The sequence below is a fragment of the Carya illinoinensis genome, chromosome 13 (assembly GCF_018687715.1).
Source record: "Carya illinoinensis cultivar Pawnee chromosome 13, C.illinoinensisPawnee_v1, whole genome shotgun sequence".
Lineage (NCBI taxonomy): Eukaryota > Viridiplantae > Streptophyta > Magnoliopsida > Fagales > Juglandaceae > Carya > Carya illinoinensis.
In genome coordinates this window covers 31,050,962-31,078,850 of record NC_056764.1, presented here as the reverse complement: position 1 = coordinate 31,078,850, position 27,889 = coordinate 31,050,962, and the positions used below count along the sequence as shown (strand labels likewise).

Below are 27,889 nucleotides of genomic sequence, written 5' to 3'. Positions count from 1 at the left end.
ATTCCCCCCGAATGGTAGGTCTTGTTACAGGACCTGAAGGAGGATCAGGAGTTGACCAATTAGACACAGTCGACTGAACGACGGTGCGTCGTTAAATGTTAATATAGTAGTTAAATTACTACTTGTACGATGGAGTTGCATCTCCAGTACTTTTGGATTATAACCATTTTGGACTAGTGCTGTGATCTTAGTTATTCAATGGATCTTTATATATGAAGTATGTTTTAAGTATTTGGGATATTTTTAATTTGGTGCATAGTATTGCTAAAGAAAAAATTATCCGCTGCGAATATTGCATAATGTTATATGCATGTTAGGAATATTACATCTTATATGTCATGAACGGGGGCAGGTAACCTTGTGTTGCATGTCTCGACGCTTCAAATGTCCGTTCGATCCCAAACGGAATTTGGGGGCGTCACAGGGTGGTATCAGAGCAATACGTCTCTGGGCAGTAAATCCACATGTCCTTAGGAAATGCACCAAATATTAGGCTTGAAATTTTTAGTCGTCAATAGGCTTGAATTTCTTAAGGTATGAAAAGTAGTATGTGGTTTTAATACATATACTCGTGTGTTTCAAGAAGGAACACATGACTCATGGTAGAATACCTCGGAATCCTAAGGGAGATAACAATCAAGAGGATCAAAATTTCCCGATGGATGAAGGATTAGCTGAGGTGGTAAGTTTGCTGACCAACATGTTTAGACATCCACAACTACGGCAAGTGCATATACCCATTAGAGTATATGCTGTCACTCAGAGAGATGTAGATGCTGGCGCTCCAAGAACTGCAGGAGCTGGTATCGTCACTGGTATTTTACTAGGACCTATGTGTGGTTAAACATAGTTAAGGTTGATTTGATTGCAATTGATGGTAGTATTGCATTATTGTTATTTTGGAGTAGGTCAAGTCATTGGGGTTGGTAAATTGTACATTGTTTGATTCAAAGGAGTCATTGTTTCTATTAATTGTGGTAGTACTTGATAATTCAGTTTGGAAGCTGAATTGTTACCCTAGTGGTAAGAGTAACAATTTTCATTAGAAGTATTATTGTTCATACCAATGTAGATATAGAATACCTTTTAGTAATATGAGAAAGAATATTTAGGATTGATGAATGGTATTCCACATCTTTGGAGAATTGTTTTGATTCTGAGAATACGATGAGAATTGTGTTTGGAAGAGTAATTTGATTAGGAAAAGCTTTAGCCTTAGTAGGATTCATTTATGATAATAGTATTACCACGCCGCCAACAAATGATTTCTGGCAAAGCACTATCTTTATGGATACATAGATCGATCTTCTTTTGGAGACTATTATATGGGGAGTAAAATCTTAGTCTTGAGGATTTATGTGAACATTAGGAACAAATCATTTAGAGTTAGAATAAGTGATAGCTCATGATGGATAGAAGAGTTATGACAATCATAAGAGAGAAAGTCTCAAGTTTAAGTTATTAACTGGTCAGTTATCGAAGTACCACCTAGGAAGAGGACTGATTGTTGCGATTATAAAGAAGTAAGTTAGTCTTAGACCAGTAGAACTCCTTGAGGTTTTTATTAACTTGAAGATTACTGAGAGTTTGGATATGCATGATTAAATGCATATTTATATGAGTTATTGGATCATGTCATATATATGAAAATCTCTGAAAGAAATAAAATGGAGCACATAAAACATCTACCAGAAGATAGAAACACAAATATGAATATTTGTGAAGTATTATTTTATTATCATAAAGAAAAATTACAGAAATTTGAGGCTCTTTGTTTCAATCTTTAAACGCTCTTGCTCTTCAAAAATCTGCATGTCTTTCCTATCTAAAGGAGTAGCCACTCGAAAAGAAGAGTTAAACAAAGATTTTAAATCTCTGTTCTCTCGCTTTAGTGCTTCTATCTTTATGTTGGACTCCATAAGAAGCCGTTGAAGGATAGCAATATTCTCGTGGAGTTTGTCAACCCCACCAGTCCTGGATTGTAGTCGCTGAGAATATGCGACAATGGCTGATGAGTATCGGGTACCGAGACTCACAAGCTCGTAGATAAGTTCATTTTCTGACTTATTAGTCAGATCATTATTAGATTGCATAATAGCACCTACGGAAGAAGCAGAAACAACTGGTGAACGAGGTGCAGAATACCTCATGTATTGGTAATGAGAAGATTGCTGAGCCATTGCAAAATGAGAAAGCAGAAAGAGATTGTAGAGTAAGAATGCAGACTAATTTCAGAAAAGTGAAGAAGATGAGATGCGAAAGAAGATGAACTGAATAATTCTTTTATAGAGAAAATTATGACGAATCATCTCTCGTGAAGCATTTCTGTACAAGAGACAAGAGCAATGTAGTATCATAGCTGCGGTGCCTGACAACTACAGAAGAACAAAGTAGTGTCATAGCTATGCAGCGCCTGACAACTACAGAAGAGTAATGTAGTATCATAGCTGCGGCGCCTGACAACTACAGAAGAGCAAAGTAGTGTCATAGCTATGTGGCGCCTGACAACTACAGAAGACCTATAAAAATCATGCGGATCAGAGTTGTCTGGTCTAAAACAGAGTGCCACCGATTTTGTTAAAAAAAAAAAAAAAAAAAACAGAGAGAGAGAGAGAGGTTAACGGCTTAATTTTGATGAATTCTCTACTAACTATGGTATTTACAAGAACATTTAAAGTATATCACCTATGTTTTTCTAAAGAAGAGTTTCGGAAGATTATTTACTTAAAGTTTTAGGTTTGGAGAGTATGTCGTTACAACTTGGCCAACCTTGTGCAAAGAAGTATAATCTAATTGTTGATTAAAGTAAGAGAGTTAAGGAATGACATAATCCCAAAGTCAAATATATACGGGATAGACAGTAGGTTGGTAAGCAACACCTCCTCATTAAATTGCTATTTCTTATTTAATTCGATTTCGAGGACGAAATCTTTTTTTTAGGAGGGGAGATTGTAACAGCCCGCTAGAAATTCAATTGTGGAATTTCTATTAACTTTAGGAACCTCGTGAATAGTTTATAAGTTTTCACGAATCCATTAATCATATAGGTTTTAGGCTAACTACATAGTTAGTGTTATTACTCATTATGATATCAGAAGTGTTTTTGATTATTGGAGATAGTTAGAAGTGTCAAAATGTACTATGGTTTGTGCCATTAGACTCAGAGAGTTATTTAAGGTCTTATAGCGCAATAACATTTTTTCATAATTTCGGACGAAACGTCTGTTCAAAACTGTAGATATTATTGGATAAAAATATCTTAAGCTAATTTTGTGGATATTATTGGATAAAAATATTTTAAGCTAATTTCATGGATATTATTGTGTAAAAATATCTTGAGTTGATTTTTGTAGATATTATTAGGTAAGAGAGTCCTACACTCCACTCTCACTCCGGGTAAGAGAGTCCTACACTTAACTCTCACTTCGGGTAAGAGAGTCCTACACTTAACTCTCACTCTAGCCTCATCTCTTCCATATCTTATCCATAAGTATTTCTCCAGCCACCCCTCCCCACGAAATTATCTTCATTTACATGTTTCTTTAAAAGAATATCAAACACTTTCTCTCGGACAGCTTTTAGGAGTTCTTTTGCACGCCCATTTCAAAGCTGTTGTAAGTGTTTTAGCATAAAGTCTCCTTCATATAAGTTGTTCATTTTTTAGTCTAGTTTACATGGATATCTTATTTTCCCCATTTTAAGATCATTTGGTCAGTCAAATATTGTGTAAACTATAGAAAGGTCATTCTGGGAGATAAACTGGAGAATATGTTATAGTTTGGAGTTTTTGACCAAGCTAATGGATAGATATTGGTCCGAAATTTTTATGGAGTATTGTTAACATGTATATATGACTATTGGTTGAGGATTTTTTCATGATTAAAGGTTTTGATGAAAGATTTTCTTAGATTTAGAAACTTAGAAACTGGAAGAGGAAAAACAGTTTCTGTTTTAGAAAGTTTAACTCTTTGGTGGTCTAAATCTATTCCAATGACTTTGATAATTTTATTGGAGGATCCTAAGCATCTTATATACATGTTATATTATTATTTTAAAGATATTTGATATTAGTTTCAAAGAAATGAAATTTTATGCAAAGAGATATTCAAATAAGCCAAAGTGTGGATGGTCTTGGTTAAATTTATGTTTTGATTAATTTTTAACCATGTGATCTTGAATTAGAAGCTTATATATGTTTTAGGACATCTTTTTAAACCATGTGATGGTTTGGTTTGAAGATCACATATTTATAAGTCATAGATCAAAAGGTTGATCAAAACAAGTTAGAAACAAAAATCAACGGAAGTAGCATATGGGAATTTCGGCTCTATGGAGTTTTAATAGTTGTAATTAGTTTTAAATTTTTCTGAATTGATATTTAAGTTTAGGACAAAATTTACATGAGGAATGTAAATTTTGGAAACTTTTGGAATTAGTATGCAAAATCCTTAAGTTATGGGTAAAACGGTCATTTTTCCACATGTAGAGAGTAAAATGGAATTTTTTTACTATTTAAGTTAGTATTTTCCATATTTCAATTTATTAGTGATTTAGTGCTAACTTTTAGAATCACTAATTACAGTTCCTTGTGATCGCGCTTGAGGTTTTATAAGAAACGCGGAGATCGAGGTAAGTTAGCTTTTAACTTACTAGCAGTCTACTGTGTATGTGTGCTAAGTAAAAGAACTACAGTGTATGTATGTATGTTATCATATATGTCATGCCATGCCAAGTTACCATGTAATTGTCTATTATAAAAATTTATTCTGTCATCAATTTTTATCTGTTACATAATATATTCTGTCATGTATTACTATACATTACAAATATGTCATGTTAAATATGTTGTCTGTTATATGTTATGCCATATTACGAAATGTTTCTATCTCAAGTTGGTCATGTATTTCAAGTTATGTTCAAGTCAAGTTTGTGTAAAATACATGGGGCCACAACAACTGTGGAATATGTATTTACACGTAAAATACATGGGGCCACAACAACTGTGAAGTATGTATTTTTCATGTTAAGTCAAGTTTGTGTAAAATACATGGGGCCACAACAACTGTGGAGTATGTATTTACACGTAGAATACATGGGGCCACAACAACTGTGGAGTATGTATTTTTCATGTTAAGTCAAGTTTATGTAGAATACATGGGGCCACAACAACTGTGGAGTATGTATTTAACTGCATTGTGATGTGTAAAATACATGGGGCCACAACAACTGTGGAGTATGTATTTACACATAGAATACATGGGGCCACAACAACTGTGGAGTATGTATTTTTCATGTTAAGTCAAGTTTATGTAGAATACATGGGGCCACAACAACTGTGGAGTATGTATTTAACTGCATTGTAATGTGTAGAATACATGGGGCCACAACAACTGTGGAGTATGTATTTTTCATGTTAATTCAAGTTTCAGAGCAAGTTCATGCTAAGTCAAGTTTCAGATCAAGTTCATGTCAAGTCAAGTTCAGTTCATGTTTCAATTTAAGTTATGTCAATTATGCTATGTTGTACGCCAAGTTATGCTTTAATTACTTATGAATTTGATTATGCATTCATGCTTTTACTGTCATCCATGCATCATTAGCCTGTGTAAAAGTTTTTGTTAACTTGCTGAGATTTGTAATCAAATCTCACTGTGGTAGTCCCAACTACCATTCCCCCCGAATGGTAGGTCTTGTTACAGGACCTGAAGGAGGATCAGGAGTTGACCAATTAGACACAGTCGACTGAACGACGGTGCGTCGTTAAATGTTAATATAGTAGTTAAATTACTACTTGTACGATGGAGTTGCATCTCCAGTACTTTTGGATTATAACCATTTTGGACTAGTGCTGTGATATTAGTTATTCAATGGATCTTTATATATGAAGTATGTTTTAAGTATTTGGGATATTTTTAATTTGGTGCATAGTATTGCTAAAGAAAAAATTATCCGCTGCGAATATTGCATAATGTTAGATGCATGTTAGGAATATTACATCTTATATGTCATGAACGGGGGCAGGTAACCTTGTGTTGCATGTCTCGACGCTTCAAATGTCCGTTCGATCCCAAACGGAATTTGGGGGCGTCACAGATACACAAATTGATTAAAACGTAGACTTTATCTGAAAAACCAAAAGCAGCCAAAACATGTAAAAGGAACCTCCAATAAGCTCTTTCATAAGCCTTAGACATATCAAACTTAATCAACAAATTACCCCCAATAGATTTTTTATGAATAGAATGGACCATCTCTTGAGTTAAGTTAATATTCTAAAAAATGCTACGACTAGGAATAAAAGCCCATTGTTCCTGAGATATTATCTTAGAAAGCAGGCTCATCATACGACCCACAATGATCTTAGCACAAATCTTATAAAAAACAGAGCACGAACTAATAGGCCTGAGTTTATCAAAACCAGTAGGCTTATCCACTTTAGGAATCAAAACAATATAAGAGGCAGTGAAGAACCTGGAAAGGGAATTAGAATGGAAAAACTCAGAAGTGGCTTCCAAAAGGTCCTCCTTCACAAAACCCCAACAAACTCTAAATAAACCAGATCCAAAGCTATCCTGGCCAAGACTACTATCAATGGGGATACTGAAAAGAGCTTCCTTAATTTCCTCAAGGGAAGGATCTTTACAAACCAATAAATTTTCCTCATCAGAAATCACAGGAGAGATGAGGTGACTTAATTAGGCAAATCATGACTCCTAATATGACCCAGCCAATCATGAAAATACTTAACAACAGCCTGGTGAATATCAACATGATTATTAAAAGAAGTATCGTCAACCAAGCACCCTTTTATGATTCTTAGCATTCGGGATAGTATGAAAAAATTTAGAATTCTGATCACCGTCTTTCAGCCAGTTCAGCTTAGCCATATGAGACAAATGCGTCTCCTCCCAACCTATCTAGGTCGATAATTCCAACTTAGCCACCATAAGAGCATTATCATCCTTAACATTAAAACAATTTTGGAGATTGAATTCCAATCTCTCGATACGTTGCTCCAAATCATGGACAATGGCGGTAGTTCTACCAAAAACACATTGATTCCACTCCCTAAGAGCCATCTTAACCTGTTTTAATTTAAAGGACAATTTATTAAGACCTACACCAACCACCTCCTGCTTCAACACCGTTTCCACAAGACTAAGGAAATCGATATGATTAGTCCACATGACTTGAAAACGAAAAGGGTTAGGTCCATACCGGAACGGGTCCTCTCCCATTTGAATCACCAATGGGGAATGATCCGACATGGTGCAAGTCAAAACTTGATAAAAAAACATTCGGGAAACAATTAAGAAAATTAGAATGAAGAAAACATCTATCTAACCTTGCCCAGCTTCTCGCCAACCCTCCTTAACCATTACACCAGGTCATACTCGGGCCTTTGTATCGCATGTCTAACAAACCACAATTCTGAATACACAAATTAAAATCAGCCATCGTTGAAAAATGTCGAGGATGTCCGCCTCTTTTCTCTGAATGATCTTTGATAATGTTGAAATCCCCACAAAGAACCCAAGGGAGATGTGACCACTACCACTAGCCTCTAGATCCTCTCATAGAGCATTCCTCTCAAGTTGACTACACTTAGCATATACAATGGTAAGGTTAAAAACATGCCCAATCTCTTCCACTTTGACAGTCAGAAATTGGCTAGAGCTTGCCAACCTTTGCATAGAAACTTCCGAGTTCCACGACAGCCAATTTTACCATCATGCGCTTCATTAGTAGTAAAAAATTTACAACGAAACTTACTTAAAAAACCCGGTATTCTATCCTCCATCAGAAAAGGCTCAGCCAGAGCTAGAATATTAGGCTTGTATTTCTTGATGATTTTTCTCAACCTCAATAGAGAAGTTCCCACTCCCCTAAGATTCCAAAAAATAATTGGATTAATCATAAATTAAGTTTAGATGGACGGGTCACCGCCCTAGCTAGAAGAACTCCTTTTCTGAAACGTACCAAATTTATTTTTTGGCGCTTTCAAGTCTGTACTATAATCTTTTTGCATATTAGTTTTCAACTTGTCTTGTTCAGTTTCATTTTCAGAGTGAGATTTTTCTATGATAATCTGGTCCATCTCACACGCTACACCTTCAACCTAAAAAACCTCATATGCAATACCTTCAGCAAGAAAGCCCATTTCCTTAACCGACTCCGCAGGCCCAATACTTCATGCACAACGGACTCAACAACAGACAAGGAAATCTGGACAGCATGTTGCACGGCTCCATTCAGCACAGCAAGTGTCGGGTTCCTGCAGGATAGCAGATTGCTTGGGTTCCTGCATCACAGTAGGTGGCACGACTACCTGCAGCATAGCTTGTGGCACTGCGACGATTTTACCACAACTTCATGCATAGCTTTCAACACAACTGCAGGCAACGAATGCGGCTCTTCATCATGCGGCAGAACATGGAGTGCCAAATTCACATAATGGCCTATAATAGCACCTGCGTGGCCTTGAGAGGAACCAACAGCTCCTGCATCAATCAAGAGCTGACCCTGCTTGCATCTCCTGCTTCATTCAAGACCTGCATGTCCACCTGCGTGTCCACCTGCATGCTAGCCACGGCTTGAGGATGATCACTACCCTCTTGAGACATCAATGACCCTTCCCTAGCAATATCAGAATTTATAGCAACGGCAAGGACTTTATCATCCACCACACCGTCAAGATTATTATTAGAACCATCCTGCATCACTATAGCATTATTGGTGCCCTCAACTTCCGATAAAGCAGAGCCAAGCGACTGGGTTCCCTTAGCCATATCCTTAACACCTTTTTTGATCCAAACCTGTGCCCCCTTCGATTTCTTGTTTGGATCACTGCTATTACTGTTGGTAAATATTTTGAAATGCTTTGTAAACTAGAGAATATGTAAAATAAAAAGATCAAATTGGAAAGAAAGAACCCGGTGTTGAGGCATGTTGTGATGGACGCTTGCCTTAGAGTAGATTTCGCCGCCTCCAAATTTAAACATGCACTAGGCTTCTTGACAGTCTATTCCCAAGATACAACAACGTCGGTTCTCGTTAATCTCCTCGCTGGTGCACACAAAAGGAGATCCTCGAATCCGATATAAAATAGCCAAAGCCCAAAGAAAGAAAGACAAAAAGAATGAGGAAGTATTTCTCTAATTTTTTTTTAGAGAATTTGGAGTGAATGAATTTGTGGGTAGGGTTCCCTATTTATAGAGAATGAAAGGGCACTTGTGAAAAGTCACAACTGGAATGAAATGAGACTTGTGAAAAGTCACAACTTATAAATGAAATGGTACTAATGAAAAGTCACATCATATAAATGAAATGGTACTAGTGAAAAGCCACATCATATAAATGAAATGGTACTTGTGAAAAGTCACAACTAAAATGAAGGAACACTTCTGAGAAGTCACAATCTCTCAAATATTAGAGAATACATTGAAAATATTTCTAATTCACCAAAGGACCCTTTGTTTGGTTGGCAAGCGGTTAAGACTCCTATCCCCAAGAAATATACTTTGGTTCAAATTACCATGATACATTTTCATTTAAATCTAGATAACCGAACTGATACATTGAAAAATGGTAATGATTCACATTATTTTTTACTTTACATCAAATATTTTAATCATTTCCAAGTTTTAAAACAAAAAATTACGACATGTTTTTAAGTTTTGTCCTTGACATTTACACAATGAACAATAGGCAGGCAACGTTTCAAACACTACCTCTTGCCTTCTACTTCCTTGCACCCTTGGTCGACCAATCCAAAAGTAAGGAATAGGAATTCTGGAAGAGTCAATTTGAAGGCATACCCGTGCACCATCAGTGCGTGTCGCATGGGCTGTAGAGTTATCACGGTGAATGAATTTTCCGATTGGAGCCGTAAGGAACTTTAGCACAAAATTATAGAAGAAATTGGGAGGAAGTCCAGGTGTTAGGACTTGCGACTTTTGTAATAAAATTTAGTAGAATTTTTACTGGCAAATTCGAGGTTGCCAAGGCCTCCAATATCCTCTGTAAATGAAATGGAAATTGCTTGCCCCTTTCATTCATCACTGCTGAATAAATACAAAAGCATCACACAGACTCGTACAGATGAAACTGACCCGTAAACTAAGGAAAGTAACTTACCCACTAGTTAAATAAATAACTGACCCACGTACAGTAACTGACCCATGACAAAGACCAAGTCAACTAAAACGACGCAGCTACAAACAGACATAATTAAACTATTAAATGAAATGGAAATCAGTTAAACTAGGGGTGGCAAATCGTGTCAACGGGTCGTGTTCGTGTCGTGTCGAGGCATGCACATTACAGTTAATGGGTCAACACGAACACGACCCGTTAAGGATTTCGTGTCAAAATCTCCAACACGAACACGACACGTTAAGATAACGGGTTAACACGACACGACACGATATGACCCGTTAGCGAATATAAATTAAATTGACACGATACAACACGACACGACCCGACTCGTTAACAAAAATAAGTTAAATTAACACGACACGACACGACACGATCCGATCCATTTCAACCCGTTTAAATTAATGAGGTGATTGATAAACTAACAATAAGTTTAAAATTACAATCTAAATAATAAAAATACCAACAATATACTGCTAATAATTATCCAGTACCAAATTATCAATTACCAAATACAATACACAAATATGATCCACATTCCACACACATGATGAAAACACAGATCTAAACAAATCAATAATTTGAAGCATCCTCTTTGCCCTTGTTGATCTCCAACTCCAAATGGGCACTAAGATCATCATGCCCTTGTGGATGTGGATGTGGGTTCCAAGTGAAGCAAGAGCGCGTGGGAACGCCTGAAGCAGCTGCGGAGGAGATCACGGCAGCGAGCTCGCGGGCGTTAGCTTGGACGAGAAACCGGCGTCCCTCGGTGATGTTCTGACGCACACCGTATCCGTCCTGTAGGCAGTGACCGAGCTCGCGGAGTGCGTCGATGTGACCAAGGAAGGCAGCCCGAGCACAGAGAGCTACGTCGGCTCTGAGATCCTTATCATTCTTGGATCCCCCGCTGCCGTTGAACTGTATCACGGCCAAGGAGTACAGGGCCTGCGCGTTAGAGCTAATCGCGGCCTTGGCCATCATCGATGCTCCACTTCCTCGGTTATGCAAACAGTAGAATCTGAGGGAGATTCCGAGTGAATCTGAGCCGTGCGGACCTGAGGTAGTGAGGTGAGGCTGGCCGCTCGGGGGTGAGACCATGAGAGCCGAGAGCCGAGGGTTGAGACCGTGAGACCGTGACAGGCTGAGTGCCGAGAGCCGAGGGGTGAGAGTTGAGACCGTGCCGTGAGACCTTGAGAGGCTGAGAGTTGAGAGCCTAGAGGTATGTGTGTGTCCGGGCAGTGCGGCGCAGGAGTGAAAGAGCAGGACGGCAGGAGTGAAATTTGAAATGTGAATCCGAGTGATTCACTGATTCAGACTTAGGGTTTCTTTTTTTTTTTTTTTTTTAAATAGAAGGAACTTAAGGGTATAGATGTAAATTTAATTTTCTTAACGGGTCTTAACGGGTCATAACGGGTTGACCCGTTAGTGACCCGTTAAGCAATCGTGTCTTAACGGGTCAACCCGTTTTGACCCGAACCCGTTAAGCCTAAACTCTAACCCGCTTTTATCGTGTCGTGTTCGTGTTGGGTTAACGGGTCGTGTCACATATTGCCACCCCTAAGTTAAACAACCAAAAGACATCCATCGAAATACACGGGCAACTCTGGGCACATAACAGATTCCCCTTCCTTAGAAAACCTTGCCCTCAAGGTTAGGGTATCGTCGTTTGAGTGCGTGGAGATCCTCCCAAGTCGCATTGTCCTCCTCCATGCCAGTCCACTGCACCAATAGCTGAACTCCAGCTTTATTTCCTCTCTTCTTAAGTCTTCTTTGCAAAATTTTTTTAGGTAAGGGTGCAAGAGCCCTTCAGGTGTCACGGTGGGTAAACTTGTGAATGGTCTGACCCCTTCTCCTAACTTCTTTTTTAGGCATGAAATGTGGAATATTGGGTAAATCTGTGCCTCTGGAGGTAGATCAAGTTCATATGCCACCTTTCTAACACGACGAAGAACCCTAAAAGGTCCATAATATCGGGGTGCAAGCTTTAGATTCCGACGTAAGGCCACTGTCATCTGTTGATAGGGACATAGTCTCAGGTAAACATAATCCCCTTCCTTCAGCTCTTTGTCCCTTCTCTTTAAATCAGCAAAATAGTTCATCTTGTTTTGGGCTTCTTGCAGGTTTTCTCTTATGAGGCCAGAAATGAAATCTTGAGTTCGCAGCTCATCCTCTACAGCCTGGACCTTTGTAGATCCATACTCAAAGGGCAACATCTGAGGAGGAACTTGGCCATACACAAATTCGAAAGGTGATACTTTAGTAGATGTGTGTACTGAAGTATTGTATGAATACTCAGCTAAAGGTAACCACTTTACCTAGTCTTTCGGTCTATCACTTGAGAAGCATCGGAGGTAACATTCGAGAATCTTGATCATGGCCTCTGTTTGGCCATCTGTTTGTGGATGATATGTTGTGCTGAGTAACAATTCGGTTCCACACATTCTAAATAATTCTGTCCATAAATTGCTAGTAAAAACTGGGTCTCGATCAGTTACAATGCTTTGAGGCATACCATGTAGTTTAAAGATATTATCCATGAACACTCTTGCAACTATTAATGCTGTGTAAGGATGAGTGAGGGTCATAAAGTGAGCATATTTGCTCAATCTGTCTACTACTACCATAATTACAATTTTTCCACCTAAAGGGGGTAATCCTTCAATGAAGTCCATGCCGACATCTTCCCAATTCTGGACAGGTATGGGTAATGGTTGAAGCAACCTTACTGGGTGGAGGGTTTCAACCTTGCTCCTCTGGCATACATCGCACTCCCTGACATGTTCTCTTACATCTTTTTTTAGACCAGGCCAGTAAAATTCCTTTTTTTATTCTTGATTGAGTTTTCTGCACCCCCATGTGACCACCTAATGGGCTGCTGTGATAATGATGCAAAATCTGCCGCTGGAAAGCCACCAATGATCCGAGATGAAGTCTTCCTTTGTAGAAGATGAATTCATTTCGAAATTGGTAACGAGAAGGGTCCAGGGCTCCTTGATGGTAGTGGCTTAACAGCTGCTGCAACAAGGGGTCTTGTTGGTGAGCTTTCTTCAACTCTTGCACCCATTTAGCTTGTATGACACTAATTGCATGGTATTGAGGGATATGGTTGTTGGTTTCGGGTTTTGTGGTGGTTGGCTCAAAGATGGAAGGGAATTTGGTAATTGGGTCTATGGGTTTAGTGTTTGGGGCTTGTGTTTGGTCACTGTTTAGGCTTGAGTTCTCTGGATATCTGACCTGAGATAGTGCATCTACCACTACATTGTTTTTGCCACTTCTGTACTCCACAGTAAAGTCATAACCCAGCAGTTTGGCCACCCATTTTTGTTGTGAGGGAGTTCCTATCCTTTGTTCTAGCAGGTATTTAAGTGCCTGCTGATCAGTGTGTATTATAAAAGACTGACCCAATAAGTAGTGCCTCCATTTCCTCACTGCCATCACTAAAGCCATCAACTCCTTTTCATAGGTTGAGAGGTTGAGATTTCTTCCTTTTAAAGCTTGACTAATATAAGATATGGGCTACCCTTCTTGCATAAGCACAGCTCCCAAAGCTTCTCCTGAAGCATCACACTCCACCACAAAAATTTTAGTAAAATTAGGTAATCTGAGAACTGGGGGTCTTACCATGGCTTCCTTGAGTCTCTTAAATGCTTCTTGCGCCTTCTCACTCCAAACAGAAGAATTTTTCCTTAGAAGTGCTGTGAGTGGAGCTGCTATGGCTCTATACCCCTTTACAAATTTTCTGTAGTACCCAGTAAGTCCTAAAAACCCCCTTAATGCTTTAAGGTTTTTAGGAGTTGGCCATTCCTGCATAGCAACCAGCTTTTTGGGATCGGCTTTGACTCCTTCCTTAGAGATGATATGCCCTAAATACTCCATTTCTCTACAACCAAACATACATTTTGACAACTTTGCATAAAACTGTTCAGCTTGTAGTATTTCCAGTACTTGAGTTACATGCTTAACATGATCTTGCATACACTTACTATAAACCAAAATATCATCAAAAAAGACCAGAACAAATTTTCTCAAATAAGGCCCAAACACCTCATTCATCACCCCTTGAAAAGTAGATGGTGCATTAGTAAGCCCAAAAGGTATAACTAGGAACTCATAATGACCTTCATGTGTTCTAAAGGCAGTTTTCGGGATGTCTTCAGGATTCATCCTTATTTGATGATATCCCGACCTTAAATCCAATTTAGAAAATATTTCAGCCCCCCTAACTCATCAAGCAACTCGTCTATATTTGGGATATGGTACTTATCTTTAATAGTATCCTTGTTGAGAGCATGGTAATCCACACACATTCTCCAACTTCCATCTGCTTTTCTTACTAACAAAACCAGAGAAGAATATGGACTTTGGCTGCTTCTTATGCTTCCATTCTTAAGTAGTTCCCCAACCAGCTTTTCTATTTCCTCCTTTTGATAATACGAATACCTATAAGGCCTAACACAAGTCGGCTTGATCCCCTACTGCAATATTATCTTATGGTCGAATTTTTTGGGAGGAGGCAGCCCCTTTGGTTCTTCAAAAACTTTTTTAAAACTATCCACAACTTGCTGTATCTCTGCTGGACTTTTGGCACTGCATACCCCATTGTTTCCATCCATAACCTGCAGCCAAATTCCTTTTGCAGCACTCTGTTTGAGATCTTCAATGTGGTCTTCTTCAGAAACACTGTGAACTGGCCTTTGGATCCCCTGCAAAATTACAGATTGCTGTCCCAACTGAAACTTCATGGTTAGCTCAGCAAAATTCCACAAAACTGAACCTAACCCTCTTAGCCAATCAACCCCAGCACAACATCACACCCTCCAAGAGTTAACACATACAAATTGGCCTCAAAAGTAAAATTTTGCAATGAAAATAACACTGCCTTACAGTAACCAAGGCAAGGGAGAGTGGCCCCATTGGCCACTTGGACTGTTAAGCGGCTATCTTCTCTTGACAGTTTAGCTTTCCATGCTACATATGGATCAATGAAACTATGAGTACTCCCTGTATCAATTAAAACCAGCACCTTTTGATGATTAATCTCAGCTAATATCCTCATAGTTTTAGGGGCTAAAGATCTAGCTATGGCATGTAAAGATATTCCCAATAATTTCCCCACTTCTTCTTCGTTATTCATTGTTATAGCTAGGGAACCTTCCTCCTCTTTCTCTTCTTCTTCATCCTCCCACTCCATTCCTTCTAACAAATAAATTCTTGGCTTGTTGCATTTATGGCCTGGGTGAAATTTCTCGTCACAAAAATAACACAATCCTTTTTCTTTCCTTTCTTGCATTTGAGTTGGAGATATTCTTTTAATGGGAAAATTGTTTCTTCTAGGTGGGTTAAAGGGTGCAGGTCTCAGGTTTGGTCTATTTGGTGGGGCTGGAAGTCGTAACATAGGAGCTGGGGCAGGTAGTCTAGGCTGGTTATTTGGATAGGTGTTTTGGTAAGTTGGGAATCTGTTTGGAACTCCTTTCACACGCCTTATTACTTCTTCTTCTTTCAATCTGGCCAAGCCAAAGGCAGCCGAAAGAGTAGAGGGCTTAAACATTGTTACCATGATTCTCAACTCATCCTTTAGGCCACTCAAAAAGGTACTGATTCTAAACTCTTTTGTGAGACCGCTTATCTTATTTGACAAAATTTCAAATTGGGTTTGGTATTCTTCTACTGTCCCACTTTGCCTTAGTTTAGTGAATTCCCCAACTGGATCCTCAAATGCAGAGGGCCCAAACCTTACTTCTAAGGCTGATACGAAATCATCCCAAGAATGCACCAGACTGGACTCTTTTAACCAACTATACCATGAGAGAGCCTTGTCCTCCATGTGGAAAAAAGCTATTTGTAGTCTTTGCTCCTCAGGAGTACTATAATACTCAAAAAATTGTTGTGCTTTTTGAACCCATTCATCAGGATCTGTGCCATCAAACTTAGGAAAATCTAGCCTAAGTGTTCTGGCCTGAATTCCCCCATTCCCATCAAAAAGTGGATTATTACTAACCTTGTTGTTTTGATTGGAAGAACCTTCTCCAGATTGTTGTTTTGCTGCCATGATTGCCAACTGCTCATAACTGGTAGCCAAATTGTTAATTTGTTGCAAGGCCGCATCTAATGTTGTTTTTTTGCTTCTCTTGTTCCTCTCGCAGGAATCTATTTTCTCCCTTCAAAGTTGCCACTGTCTTCGCTAGTTGAGCCTGTCGAGTACCCTCTGCCATGTCGCAGGAACTCGGCTCTGAGACCACTATTAAGACCTGCAACTTTTTGTAATAAAATTTAGTGGAATTTTTACTAGCAAATTTGAGGTTGCCAAGGCCTCCAATATCCTTTGTAAATGAAATGGAAATTGCTTGCCCCTTTCATTCATCACTGCTGAATAAATACAAAAGCATCACACAGACTCGTACAGATGAAACTGACCTGTAAACTAAGGAAAGTAACTTACCCACTAGTTAAATAAATAACTGACCCACGTATAGTAACTGACCCATGACAAAGACCAAGTCAACTAAAACGACGTAGCTACAAATAGACACAATTAAACAATTTAATGAAATGGAAATCAATTAAACAACCAAAAGACATCCATCAAAATACACGGGCAACTCTGGGCACATAACACCAGGCAAAATCACCCAAATCGGCGCACATGAGGGATCAAATTCTTCATTAAAATTAGGAGTCCAAGCGAAAACTCTATATGGAACACCATTTAGGTCATAGACTCCCTTGACAAAGCCTTAAGAAAATTTGATTCGGTGGTCATCCTAACGAATACATTCCTTGGTCACTGCATGAAGGAAACCACCGACATGCTGGACAGACCCCATCGACTATGGATGAAGGCCCTAATGATGTCCAATGAAGGCCTCTAAGAAACTTCAACACCAAGGAAAATCGAAATGGTTGGGCAGATTTCTCCAACTCCTCCGTTGTAAAAGTAAAACACAACTAACCATCGATGAGTTCTGGTGGATGGAAAGGCAGCACCACCTTTGGAAGTAGTTGTGGCACAGTAGAGACGAGATCGGCGAAAGACCGAGGATGACCTACTTGTGGCAGCGAGGCATCAATGGCCGCCATGCAGCCTATGTGAGTACCTTAGCAAGAGAAGAAAAAATCGCAACCCTAGCAGAGTGTTGTAGTATATTTGGAAAGTCAAATAGTCTAGGAATTTGGCTTATAGTTGTTGACTTAAAATATTTAAAATATCATGGAATATAAAAAAAATTGTTTGAATTTGGACATAAATCTAATTTATATTTTAGCCTTTCCTATTGGTAGATGAATATCCTATACACAAAGAGCAAAACGCTTTGAAGTGGTTGCATGAGAAATCCCAAAATCAAGGCGTGTTTTTGTAAAAGGAAAATACTAGGGCCATCGAGAGGTAGTCCCGACAAGTTCTACCACAAGTGTAAAATGCACTTTTTATTTTGTTTTTTTTTTTTTTAAATTAAAAATTCATTAAAAATACTTTATTAACCATTAAGTAAAAAAAAAAAAAAAATTGCTAGAAAATGTGGGTGGCTATCCTTAGTAGAAGTAGTGTTTTCCTTTGTAAAAAGAGTGCATTACTCAAATTTTATCAATTAATCTTTTACTTTTGACAAAAGAATAGTGTAGGTAGAGAAATCCCAAAATCAAGGCCATTATAAACATCATCCTATATATATGAACTAATTACAAAAGTATTAACAAACTGATCATGAGAGTAGCTACAAAACTATTGAGATGTGTTGAAAATTGAGAAATGAAATCGAAAAAGACATCAATTTACCAGAGAAACCATAGATGAAATCATGAAACCATCATCAAAGGTCGAAGAACCATATAATTATAATTTTTTTTTATTGTTCTAAGAAAAGACAATATTATTTCCACGTTTCAAAGGGATGTCTAGCTTTAGCTTGAGTTCACTCATATAGTGAAAATTATATGACCTCCCGAAATGAAGGCTTGAAGTGAAAAAATAAAAATAAAAATATCCTAAATGCAGGCATGCCGTGGAGCGGTTCGCGCACCAACGCTGACGTGGATTAATAAAACGGGGCGTTTCATATAAGTCTTTTAATGAGTTTTCCTTTCTGAAGCGTTTTGGCGTTTACTTTGATATGATTAAATGAAACAGCGCGTTTCACTGAAGCGGGAAGATGAAATTTTTGGGTTTTGCCCCTTTTCCTCTCTTTCGATCTCACTATACCCATCATGTTTCCCCTTCCCCCGTCTGCAACCCCTCACCAAGATCACCTCTGCCATCAATCTCCCCCCAAACTCACTTTCGCAAGACTGAGCGGCTGTAATACTCCTCCCCATCTGGTGGTTTGTTCTTCGGGAGGGTTGCCTGCTCGTGGACTCCGTGGCGTAGATCCGAGCCTCACGAAACCCTAGCCTTGATTAACAGGTATCTCTCTATGTATATACTGATCAGATTCTTAAATGTATTTCTGCTTGTTTCTTTTTCTTTGTGCCTCTTATTATGTTGGAGTAGTGGGTTCCGGAGCTGAGACACTATGCCCCATCAGTGCCCATTGTTCTTGTGGGGACCAAACTAGGTGATAGATTCTGTGCTTTATCAATTTGTTAGTTCTGTAAATTCCTATTGCCATAACTTTTCCCTTGCTTTAATGCTCTAAATAATCGAGTATGCTTGGTGGAAGACAAAAACTAAAGAATCAAGAAAAGTTCTTTTCCTATAGAATTTTCAAGATTTTCTTGTCTGTCACATGGATGCATAAGTTTGGTATACATAGTTTTTCACAGAACAACAATTCGTGCCCTTTCTTCCTTGGTTTTTTTCATGCTTGTGTCTTGTTATTTTATATTTAATGTGGTTCCATTAATGGCAGATCTGAGAGAGGATGAACAGTTTCAATTGAATTATCCTAGGGCATGTACGATTTCTACAAAATAGGTTGGCTATGCACTCTGCCATTTTTTTAAGCTTTTTTTTTGTTTATTCTTCTGTTAGCTACACTATTGCATCTCCACATTCAAAACTGTGCATGGATCTACTTTTCATCACCAGCAGAAAGTATGGGGGGCACATTGATCATTTTATCAAAGGGTTGTACAACTGCATTGGATTGTATGGTCCTTAGTCTGATGTTTATGTACCCTTGATTTGCTTATGCTGAAACAAACATAGTCAAAAACTAATTGCAGCCAATCAAGAATTTTGTTCCCATTTTAATAAAAGATTCTATATACCTCTTCAATGCCAAGGTGAAGAACTAAAAAGGCAAATTGGAGCAATAGCCTACATAGAATGCATCTCAAAGACGCAACAGGTATGAGATTTGAGTTCAAACTTGTTGCGATGACTATTCCATGTTGGGCCACCATCACATACTCTTTTCTTGATAATTGAATGCCTTTTCAGGGCATAAAAGCATGTTTTTTTTTTTTTTTTTTTTTTTTTAAAAAATTGTAATAGACATTCTTCCAAGAACTGTGACATGAAAGTTTACTGATGAAACATGCAGAATCTGAAGGCTATCTTCGATACCTCAATCAAGTTGGTTCTTGATCCTCCAAAGTCCAAAAAGCCAAAGAGAAAGCAGAGGACCTACATTTTTCTGTGATCAATATTCTATTGTTCAGGGTTTTAAGCCAATTAAGGATGATGATTACTCTCCTTTTTCTCCATTTTGGGTCTGTGTATTGCAAAGTTTGCCTTGGATTTCTCTTTTGTTTGTTCCTCTATTTTCTAGGTTGTGTTTGGGTCTAGAGAAATTTGTAGATATTAGGGTTTTAAAACTAAAGATTTTATCTTTATTCAGATTTTATCTTTGTGGTGAGTTCCATACCCACACCTGCACATGCTACTGTCATCTACGACAATGATCAAATCTGGGATGAACATGTATGAACTTTTTCATGAATTGTCTCTACTGCATACATACATACATATATATATATATATCTATATATCTATATATATTCATTCCAATTTTTTTTTTTAAAAAAATTACTTGTTATTTGGAGTATTAGTTGTTAATGCTATGTAATGCAGTCTTGAAAGGGAAGTTAGAGGTTCAAAAAGGAAGGATGAAGCCTTGAGAAATGAGTATCGGCTTCAAAAAAATGAGGATGGGCTAATAAAACCAATGACCATAGGAAGCATTTACAATTATGGAAACAAATATCTTCCTTAAAAACAGAAGGGGGTCAAGTCTTCAAAAGAGTTTGAAGTTCAGAAAATGGACTGGAGATTGATTACGATAATCATTTACAACTACTTTGGCAACACTAAGGGGGCTTTCTCAAAAGGCCTTCCACTATAGTATAGGATTTGTAACCAAGAGTTATGGTGAATAAATGTAAAGGCAATGTATTTGAGAATGCTTGGTTGTAAACATTACTCTTGATTGTAAATATTTTGTAGTTCAGAATGAATAAGCAGTGGCAGTTTTGCATTTTATCTTCATGTGACAGTTTTGCAAAGTGGTATTTTTATCTCTACCAATTTTGAGGCCTCCACTTATTCTCTTAATAAATTGTACATATGGTGATTCAAACTGCCGGATTCAGCACATATTAGATTTACAATTGAGATAATAGACAGTTCTTCACCCTGCATACATACAGTTTATACTTTGCTTATCAACTGATATGTTATCAATTTTGCTTACCAAACTTTGCTCATCAGTTTATACATATAGTTTATACTTTGCTTGACAAACTGTGCTTATCAAGATAGATCAGTTTAAAATTTTGGAGAATCTTCTTCAAAATTCTCACAATGCCCCATACATGAATGAAAGGAAATCCACCAGCTCAGTTTCCAAACTAAAACAACAACAAAGTATTGTACTTCTCTAACTTGAGTGTAAACAAATACAACAACAAAGACAAAACCAACTCCCACGGCAACTATTTCCGTAAATCTTTAGTTCTGCAGGTGTCCAGAGTGTTATCCAATCCCATTTTCGATCTCTATCATTATTTCTGCCCAAAAATAAAAAATAAAAAAAAATAGAGAAACATATATGAGGGATGGATTAAACTATCATTAAAGGATAATTATCAGAAATGATTAGAAATAACATAGAAAGGAATCAAATACTCCAACCCGAATGGTTTGACCTCAAATCCAACAATCCTTGATAATTCTGTCACTGGATCTTTGTGAAACTTTATAGTAAATGCTAAGTGATTGTGGAGAAAATGCCTTTCTTCCTTGCTCTGCAAATAATTAAATTTCAAAAAAGTCAAAATTGCTTATAGAACCACATTAGTAAACGTTTTGGCTTGATTGTTAAAAAAAAAAATGGTAATTGCACGAGCACTTACCCCTACATATTGTCCTCTGAGACCCACATGGAAGCCATGCTGATAGACTACTGAATTCTCCTGATCAGGCCTTCTTATAGGTACAACCAGGGGAAGATTATCCATAATCCTGAAAAACAGAACAAAAACAATCAAAAAAATTATGTGATACAGTTAACAAATTGCTGTCTACATTCGATTATAATTCACATTCAAATCCAATAAACTACTTCCTTACATATTCACTCGATACTCATCATCTATCTTTTCCTTGAACTCCTTTGCAATTTTTGCATTAAGAGTTTTGACGACATACGATATTGCACACCTGCAGTTCTCTCATTAGAAACTGAAACAAAACATAAAAAAAAATTGTTTAGCAGCTTACCAAGCAAACACAAGAGACTAAATGAGAGGACAAATAGATTTCCCAAAAGACTCATGCCATTTTTACTGGATCTAACTATGCATCTCATGCCAAGAAACAAGGATAGTTTCATCCAACACAGGGAGATCAGGTACATTAATTGTACATTTTTTTTTGCATTTGTTATTTTTGAAAATTCTCATATGATTTTACATCTAACTTTCAAGATCACAAATTCAGACCTCGTCGACTAGATTTAAAATTCATTCACACGCTGAGTCTTTTTTTTTTATAGGTGTTATTAGCACAACGCTCTAACCAACTGAGCTAATAGGCCACATAAAAGGAAAGGAAAGGCAAGTTGGAATATTCTATCCATCATATTCTCTATAATTGTTGGTTAGCATGTCTACCAATTGGCCAACATTCACTCTTCCTCCCGCCAAACATCCATGAAAAAGTGTGATCATGTTTTTAGTATGTTTGACTAAGGGAGTGAGTAAATAACTAACATTTATTTGGTTGGAGGTGGCCATCCTTTCAAAATCCATGCATACTCCCGCATCATAACATCTTCTCACACTAAAATCGCAACATTCCCAAATGAAAAAGACATCTAAGAACCAATCATCTGCTTCCAAAAAGCATCAAAATTGACTTTTGCAGCATATCCAAACGCCTAACGTAATTTTCTTGTTATTAATATTCCGACAGGACACAAAATCATTCCCACTCTAAATGCCATTCCTTTCCTTGCTATAATTTCCTCTTCCAATTGTCAACGAGACAAAAATGCTTAAAATCATTCATTGAACTTTGTTATAGAGAGCCTCCAAGTTTAGTTTTCTGCCACTTTGTGGGGAAGTCACTCATTTTAGTCCCTATATATTCTAGTTATACCTCAAGCAACAAAACACACATCACTCATTAAGCCAAATTACCCACACAAAATGCACAAGACAAGTCCATAAACAATCACAAGTTTCACTCGATCAATTTAAATCACACAATTCAAATGCAAAAGTCAAAAAATTATTATAAAATCTTTCATACTGTTAGAGATAAAATAAAAAGAATAGAAGAACAAACCTAACCTTTCCGATTGTTCTTCTCCTCCTCCCCATCCTCTTCCTTAGCGTCAACCACGGCTTGCACGTCACCATCGCCGTCGTCCGGATATCGCACCATGACGACAGGATAGACACAGTGGTGGACGCAGTAATCGCTGACGCTATTGAGCTTACCGTCGCTGTCGCCTCGTGCCGCACCAAATCCCCTGCTCCCCATGATGACGGCGTTGAGCCCCAACCTCTCGACCTCCAAACACAGCCTCTCCCTCATATTGTGGTCCTTCACGATGTGGATCTTGTACGGGATCTGCACCTCCCGCAACGGCCTCGCTAGATCTACGGCTTTCAACGTCGTGAACGCGTTGAAATTGTCCTCCAACTTTTGCTCGGACTCTTTGGTGGCGGTGGTGGTGGGGGTGGTTGTGCCGTCCTCGTCAACAACTAATCACATGGAGGGGTGGCGAGGGGAGGCAGGGTGGTGGATTTTGATGGATGGGAGCTGAGGGTCGAGGTCAAAGGAGGAGTCCTGCTGCTGCTGTTGGAGATGCATTTGGTCAACACATGGAGAGATTGATCTTAGTGGATTTTAGAGAGGAAGAGGTTTCTAGAGTGATGGATACTTTTGCGAAGCACCGATTGAGTGTTTGACGGTGTGCGAGAATAAGCTAAGTGCATCAAAGGTGGGCTCTTTACTTGAAGGAAAAGTCTTATTGCAGGCGCGCAGCGGACCAATCACAGAGACAAATGAGAGATGAAAATAGAGAAAGTGAGAGATGAAAATGGAGAAAGTGAGACAAGAGTTGGTCGCGATACTGAAAATGTTGGAGGAGATCTGGGAAGTGAACTCGGAGGACGTGGTTGTGGAGGACGTGCTCGCAGAGGCTACAACAGACGGACTGGAGAAATGAAACAAATCTTCTGAAGCACATTTCATATTTTCCCTCTTTTTACTGTTTCGCTTTTTTATTTATTTACTTGCTACGTCATCAATGGTCCGCATTTTCGTCCACAATATGCTTGCATATAGAAGAACTCGAGCAGATGGAAATTGGATAAAAGAACTTCTGTATATATAATATTCACAGACGAAATGAAAATAGATTAATTGATATAAAAATTGAAATTTGAATAAAATATTGTTAGAATATATTTTTTAATATTATTTCATTTTGAAATTTGAAAAAGTAGAATTGTTTATTTTATTTTGTGTAGAAATTTAAAAAAATTGTAATAATTAGATGAGATAAGTTGAGAAGAGTTGTGAGTTAAGTTTATTCTCATCGCTAATAGCCATTTTCATTCACAAGTAACTCGTCAGAAATGCCATTTTTTTGTTGTGAGTCTTTTAGACTACCAAGAGAGAAAGAAAACTTAATAACATTCATGCAGGTGTTTGTCGTATATATTCTTAAAAATAATGAAGACTTAGGTCTCTTTTGTTTTAGAGATAAGATGGGATAAGTTGAGATGAGTTGAAATTAAAATTGAAAGTGAATAAAATATTATTAGAATATATTATTTTAATATTATTTTTATATTGGAATTTGAAAAAATTGAATTATTTATTTTTGTAAAAAATGGACACCCATAATGGACACCTCTTTACCTTCTCTTGGGGGTTATGAAGTGGCTTAAGCCACTTCATGAGGCTTGATGGCTGGTCCTTAATGGCCAGCCAGGGGGTTACACTAAAGGGGCTATTTAAATGGCCCCTGCCCCCTTTGGATGATACACTTAAAATCAACAAGCTCTTTCTCTCTCAAATGGTTCTCTTTAGTCCCGGCATCTAGGCTATTGAATATGTGGGTGTTACTCTGGTATTATCACGTAGCACACTCCATCATCGATAGGAAGATTTTGGATAAACAACCGCACTAGATTCAAGATATTTCTGATGAGGTAATATCGCTTCCGCTGTGTTCTTTGATCTAGTATTTCTAATAATTTTATTTTGTGTGAAAATTTAAAAAATTTGCAAATAATTGTGCCAATAATTGAAGCATGGATTCAAATGATTCCAATAATAAGGCAGGCCGGGACCCTATATCCCCATATTTATTTATCTTGTGTGTTGAAAGACTGAATTCCTTACTTGACTCGTCTGAAAAATGTGGAGATACATGAAGGGGGTAGCAGTTTCAAGAGTCGGCACATGAATTAATCATTTACTATTTGCAAATAACTGTGCCATCTCTGGAAGGGCAAAACTTACGTAGCGGTCAAAGAATTAAGGGCTATCGAACAAGTATTAGTTAAAGTGATGCCGCATTGCTACAATCTTTAAATCTTCTTCCTCCGAAAATTTGCACGCACGTGGATAAGATTGTGAGATGGGAGAGACTAAAAAGTGGATGGTGTAAACTTAGTGTTGATGGTTGCTCGATGGGTAATCTGGGGCTATCAGGTGTGGGGGGAGTTATCAGGGATCATGATGGTAGTTTTAGATTGGGTTTTTGTGTCCCTATTGGATCCTGTACTAATACATATGCCGAGGTTATGGGTTTTTTGTTTGGTCTGCAAAATGCTCGACATATGGGGTTCAATGCTATTGAGATTGAAATGGACTCTAAATTAATTATAGAGTGGATATTGACTAGACGGTGCGGTTTGTGGTACCTGGAGGATTTCTGGGAGGAGATCGTGCATTATCTTGATGAAATAACCTTCACCTGCAGTCATATATATAGGGAGTGCAACGCTGTTGCTGATAGCCTGGCAAAGCTTGGTGCTATGGGGTGCACCTCCACTTATTACTCTGCTTTTGACCTACCAAGGGAAACTAGAGGTCTTTTAAGACTTGACAAAAGTAGTTTGCCGAATCTGAGAAGAAGATAATTGCAGCTTTACACGGTTTTTCTGGTTTTAATAAGGTTTTGTAGTAATTTAATAAAGTCTTATTGGTTAATTGGTTTCTTTTTTTTCTTTTTTTTTTATGCTTGGGTTTGGTTTTTTTGTAACTCCCAAGTGTCAATTCGTAACCACGGTATTCCTTTGTCAGAAGTGGGGGTTTATTAATAAAATTAGGTTATGTCCTCTTCCCAAAAAAGACCTCAGGTCCTTTTTGAACAAGCAGAAAACTACAATTTTTTTTTTCAGCTCTAATACTGAAATGTCTATTAGACAACAAATTTTGCAAGTAGCAGGTGTGTCAGCTTGCATAAGTTATAAAAATTACTTGAATTTACCTTCTATGGTGGGTATATCTAAGTATAACGCTTTTTGGCACCTGAAGGACAAGATTTGGTTTAAAACTAACAGATGGAAGAACAACTTTCTATCTCAAACTCTCATACAAGGAAGGAAATCTTGATAAAAAGACGTGATACAAGGAATACCAACCATTCCTATGAATGTTTTCAAACTTCCAAGAAGGTTGTGCAAAGGGATAACCTTTATGATGCTGAGGTTCTGGTGGGGCCACACCAAAAAGAGAATAGATATTAGTGGAGGAGTTGGTCTAAGATAGGGGAATCAAAGAAGAGAGGAGATTTGGGATTTAGAGACATTGAAAGCTTCAACAAGGCTATGCTTGCAAAGTAGTGTTGGAGGATGTTAAAAAATCATATCTCCTTGGTTGCAAAAATATTGAAGGAGAAATATTTCAAACACGAGGTGTTGTTAAATGCCAAGCTTGGCACTAGGCTCTAATTGATCTGGAGTAGTTTGGAATGTTCGGGGGTTGAATAACTTTTGAAATCGCCTCTGGGTGAAGAATTTAATTCGGATATAGAAGGTGAATGTAATATGTTTTCAGGAGACTAAATTGAAGTTTGTGGATCAAAATCTCATTTATAACTTGTAGAGTTGTCCCAACGTAGGTTGGGGAGCTTTGGTTTCCAAACGGGCTTTGGGTGGTATTGTAGTTATGCGGGATAAGAGGCTTGTGGAATTGTTAGAAGAACTTGTGGGGGGGTTTTTCTGTGGTTGTCATTTCAAGAATGTGGAGGATGGTTTCGAGTGGGCCTTTGCGGGTGTTTACAACCCAAATTTGGATAGAAACAAAAGTTTATTGTGGGATGAGATGGTAGGACTTTGTAGTTGTTGGGATCTTTCTTGGTGTTTTGGAGGGGACTTCAACACTATTCATTTTCCAAATGATCGCTTGGGAGAATCCTATTTTTCTCTAGCGGTGGTTGATTTTTCATACTTCATTTTTGAATTGGATCTTATTGATTTACCTATAGATCAATTAAAAGGAAGTTTCAAAGTTTTAAAGGTAATGAGCGTTCTCCAGATATGCTTAGAAGTTTCTTTTTTCATACTTTAATTCTTTGGGCCTCATCTTGTGTTTGTAATGGAGCTTGCAAACTAAATGATTTTCTTGTATCACTTTCAAGCTCATAAGTTTGTAACTAGGTGTATGCTGTTTGTATACTTCCTGTGTATAATTGTTGTTTTACTTATAAAAGAAAAAAAAAATCTGAAGTGCTATTTTTGAATTAAATAGTTTACTAACTCAAGGTCCTATATCATTTTTATGGTTCCCCAAGCTTTGTTCTGGCCAGAAAGCTTAAAACCTTAAAAACTGACTTGAAGATATGGAATGTGGAAGTATTTGGGAACGTCGAAAAAAAGGAAGCTTCTCTTATCAGCTACAATCAGTGGAGGATAAGGAGGTGTTGGGGGGGATTATGAGAGGAGGATAGGATGAGAAAGGATGAAGTGGTTGCTGAAGTAGAAAATTTCTCTCTCTTGGAGAAGATCTCTTGGAAGAAAAATTCACGGGCCCTTTGGCTCAAGGAAGGCAACAAGTGCACTAAATTTTTCCATCATATGGCAAACTCTCATCGCAAAAACAATGCCATTGAAGTTCGTCAATCAGGTGATTGTATTGATCTTTTGAATCACATTGTTAACTTTTATGAGAAGCTTTTTTCGGGAGGAATACACAAGGAGACCAAAACCTGATGGGTTGAATTATGGGCATATTGACCAGCAATGTGCAGAATGGTTGGAGAGAACATTTGATGAAGAGAAGGTACTTGATGCGGTTAGAGGTATGGTGGGGGGCAAAGCACCGGTTCAGGTG

The 27,889-nt window shown here is 37.9% G+C and overlaps 3 protein-coding genes and 1 long non-coding RNA gene across 4 annotated transcripts; 1 reads left to right on the top strand and 3 right to left on the bottom strand.

Moving 5' to 3' along the window:
• Positions 1-10,728: 10,728 nt before the first annotated feature.
• Positions 10,729-11,455, bottom strand: LOC122291143 (F-box protein At1g67340-like). Its single transcript, XM_043098786.1, has one exon. It carries the CDS (start codon positions 11,251-11,253, stop codon positions 10,729-10,731), a length of 525 nt encoding a protein of 174 aa, XP_042954720.1. The 5' UTR covers positions 11,254-11,455.
• Positions 11,456-11,717: 262 nt separating this feature from the next.
• LOC122291142 lies at positions 11,718-13,590 on the bottom strand. Its single transcript, XM_043098785.1, has 3 exons — positions 13,006-13,590; positions 12,668-12,908; positions 11,718-12,427 (listed from the first exon to the last, which is right to left on the bottom strand). The coding sequence occupies exons 1-3, from the start codon at positions 13,588-13,590 to the stop codon at positions 11,718-11,720; spliced, it is 1,536 nt and encodes a 511-aa protein (XP_042954719.1).
• Positions 13,591-19,577: 5,987 nt separating this feature from the next.
• LOC122290717 lies at positions 19,578-20,246 on the top strand. The gene is made up of 3 exons (XR_006236547.1): positions 19,578-19,803; positions 19,932-20,014; positions 20,165-20,246. It is a non-coding gene; the product is annotated as an uncharacterized LOC122290717 (long non-coding RNA).
• A 2,633-nt stretch (positions 20,247-22,879) lies between these two features.
• LOC122291141 (universal stress protein PHOS32-like) lies at positions 22,880-23,860 on the bottom strand. Its single transcript, XM_043098784.1, has 2 exons — positions 23,836-23,860; positions 22,880-23,301 (listed from the first exon to the last, which is right to left on the bottom strand). Exons 1-2 carry the CDS (start codon positions 23,858-23,860, stop codon positions 22,880-22,882), a joined length of 447 nt encoding a protein of 148 aa, XP_042954718.1.
• Positions 23,861-27,889: the final 4,029 nt, after the last annotated feature.

Excerpts from the sequence above, each read along its gene's own strand:
- LOC122291143 (XM_043098786.1), bottom strand. The coding sequence starts at position 11,253 with ATGGTCTCACCCCCGAGCGGCCAGCCTCACCTCACTACCTCAGGTCCG.
- LOC122291142 (XM_043098785.1), bottom strand. The coding sequence starts at position 13,590 with ATGGCAGTGAGGAAATGGAGGCACTACTTATTGGGTCAGTCTTTTATA. Across the intron at positions 12,909-13,005 it reads CATTAGGTGGTCACATGGGG|AGGAGCAAGGTTGAAACCCT; the intron begins GTGCAGAAAACT and ends GATGTATGCCAG. Across the intron at positions 12,428-12,667 it reads TAATATCTTTAAACTACATG|TACACACATCTACTAAAGTA; the intron begins GTATGCCTCAAA and ends ACAATACTTCAG.
- LOC122291141 (XM_043098784.1), bottom strand. The coding sequence starts at position 23,860 with ATGCGGACCATTGATGACGTAGCAA. Across the intron at positions 23,302-23,835 it reads GACCATTGATGACGTAGCAA|TTGTTGACGAGGACGGCACA; the intron begins GTAAATAAATAA and ends CCATGTGATTAG.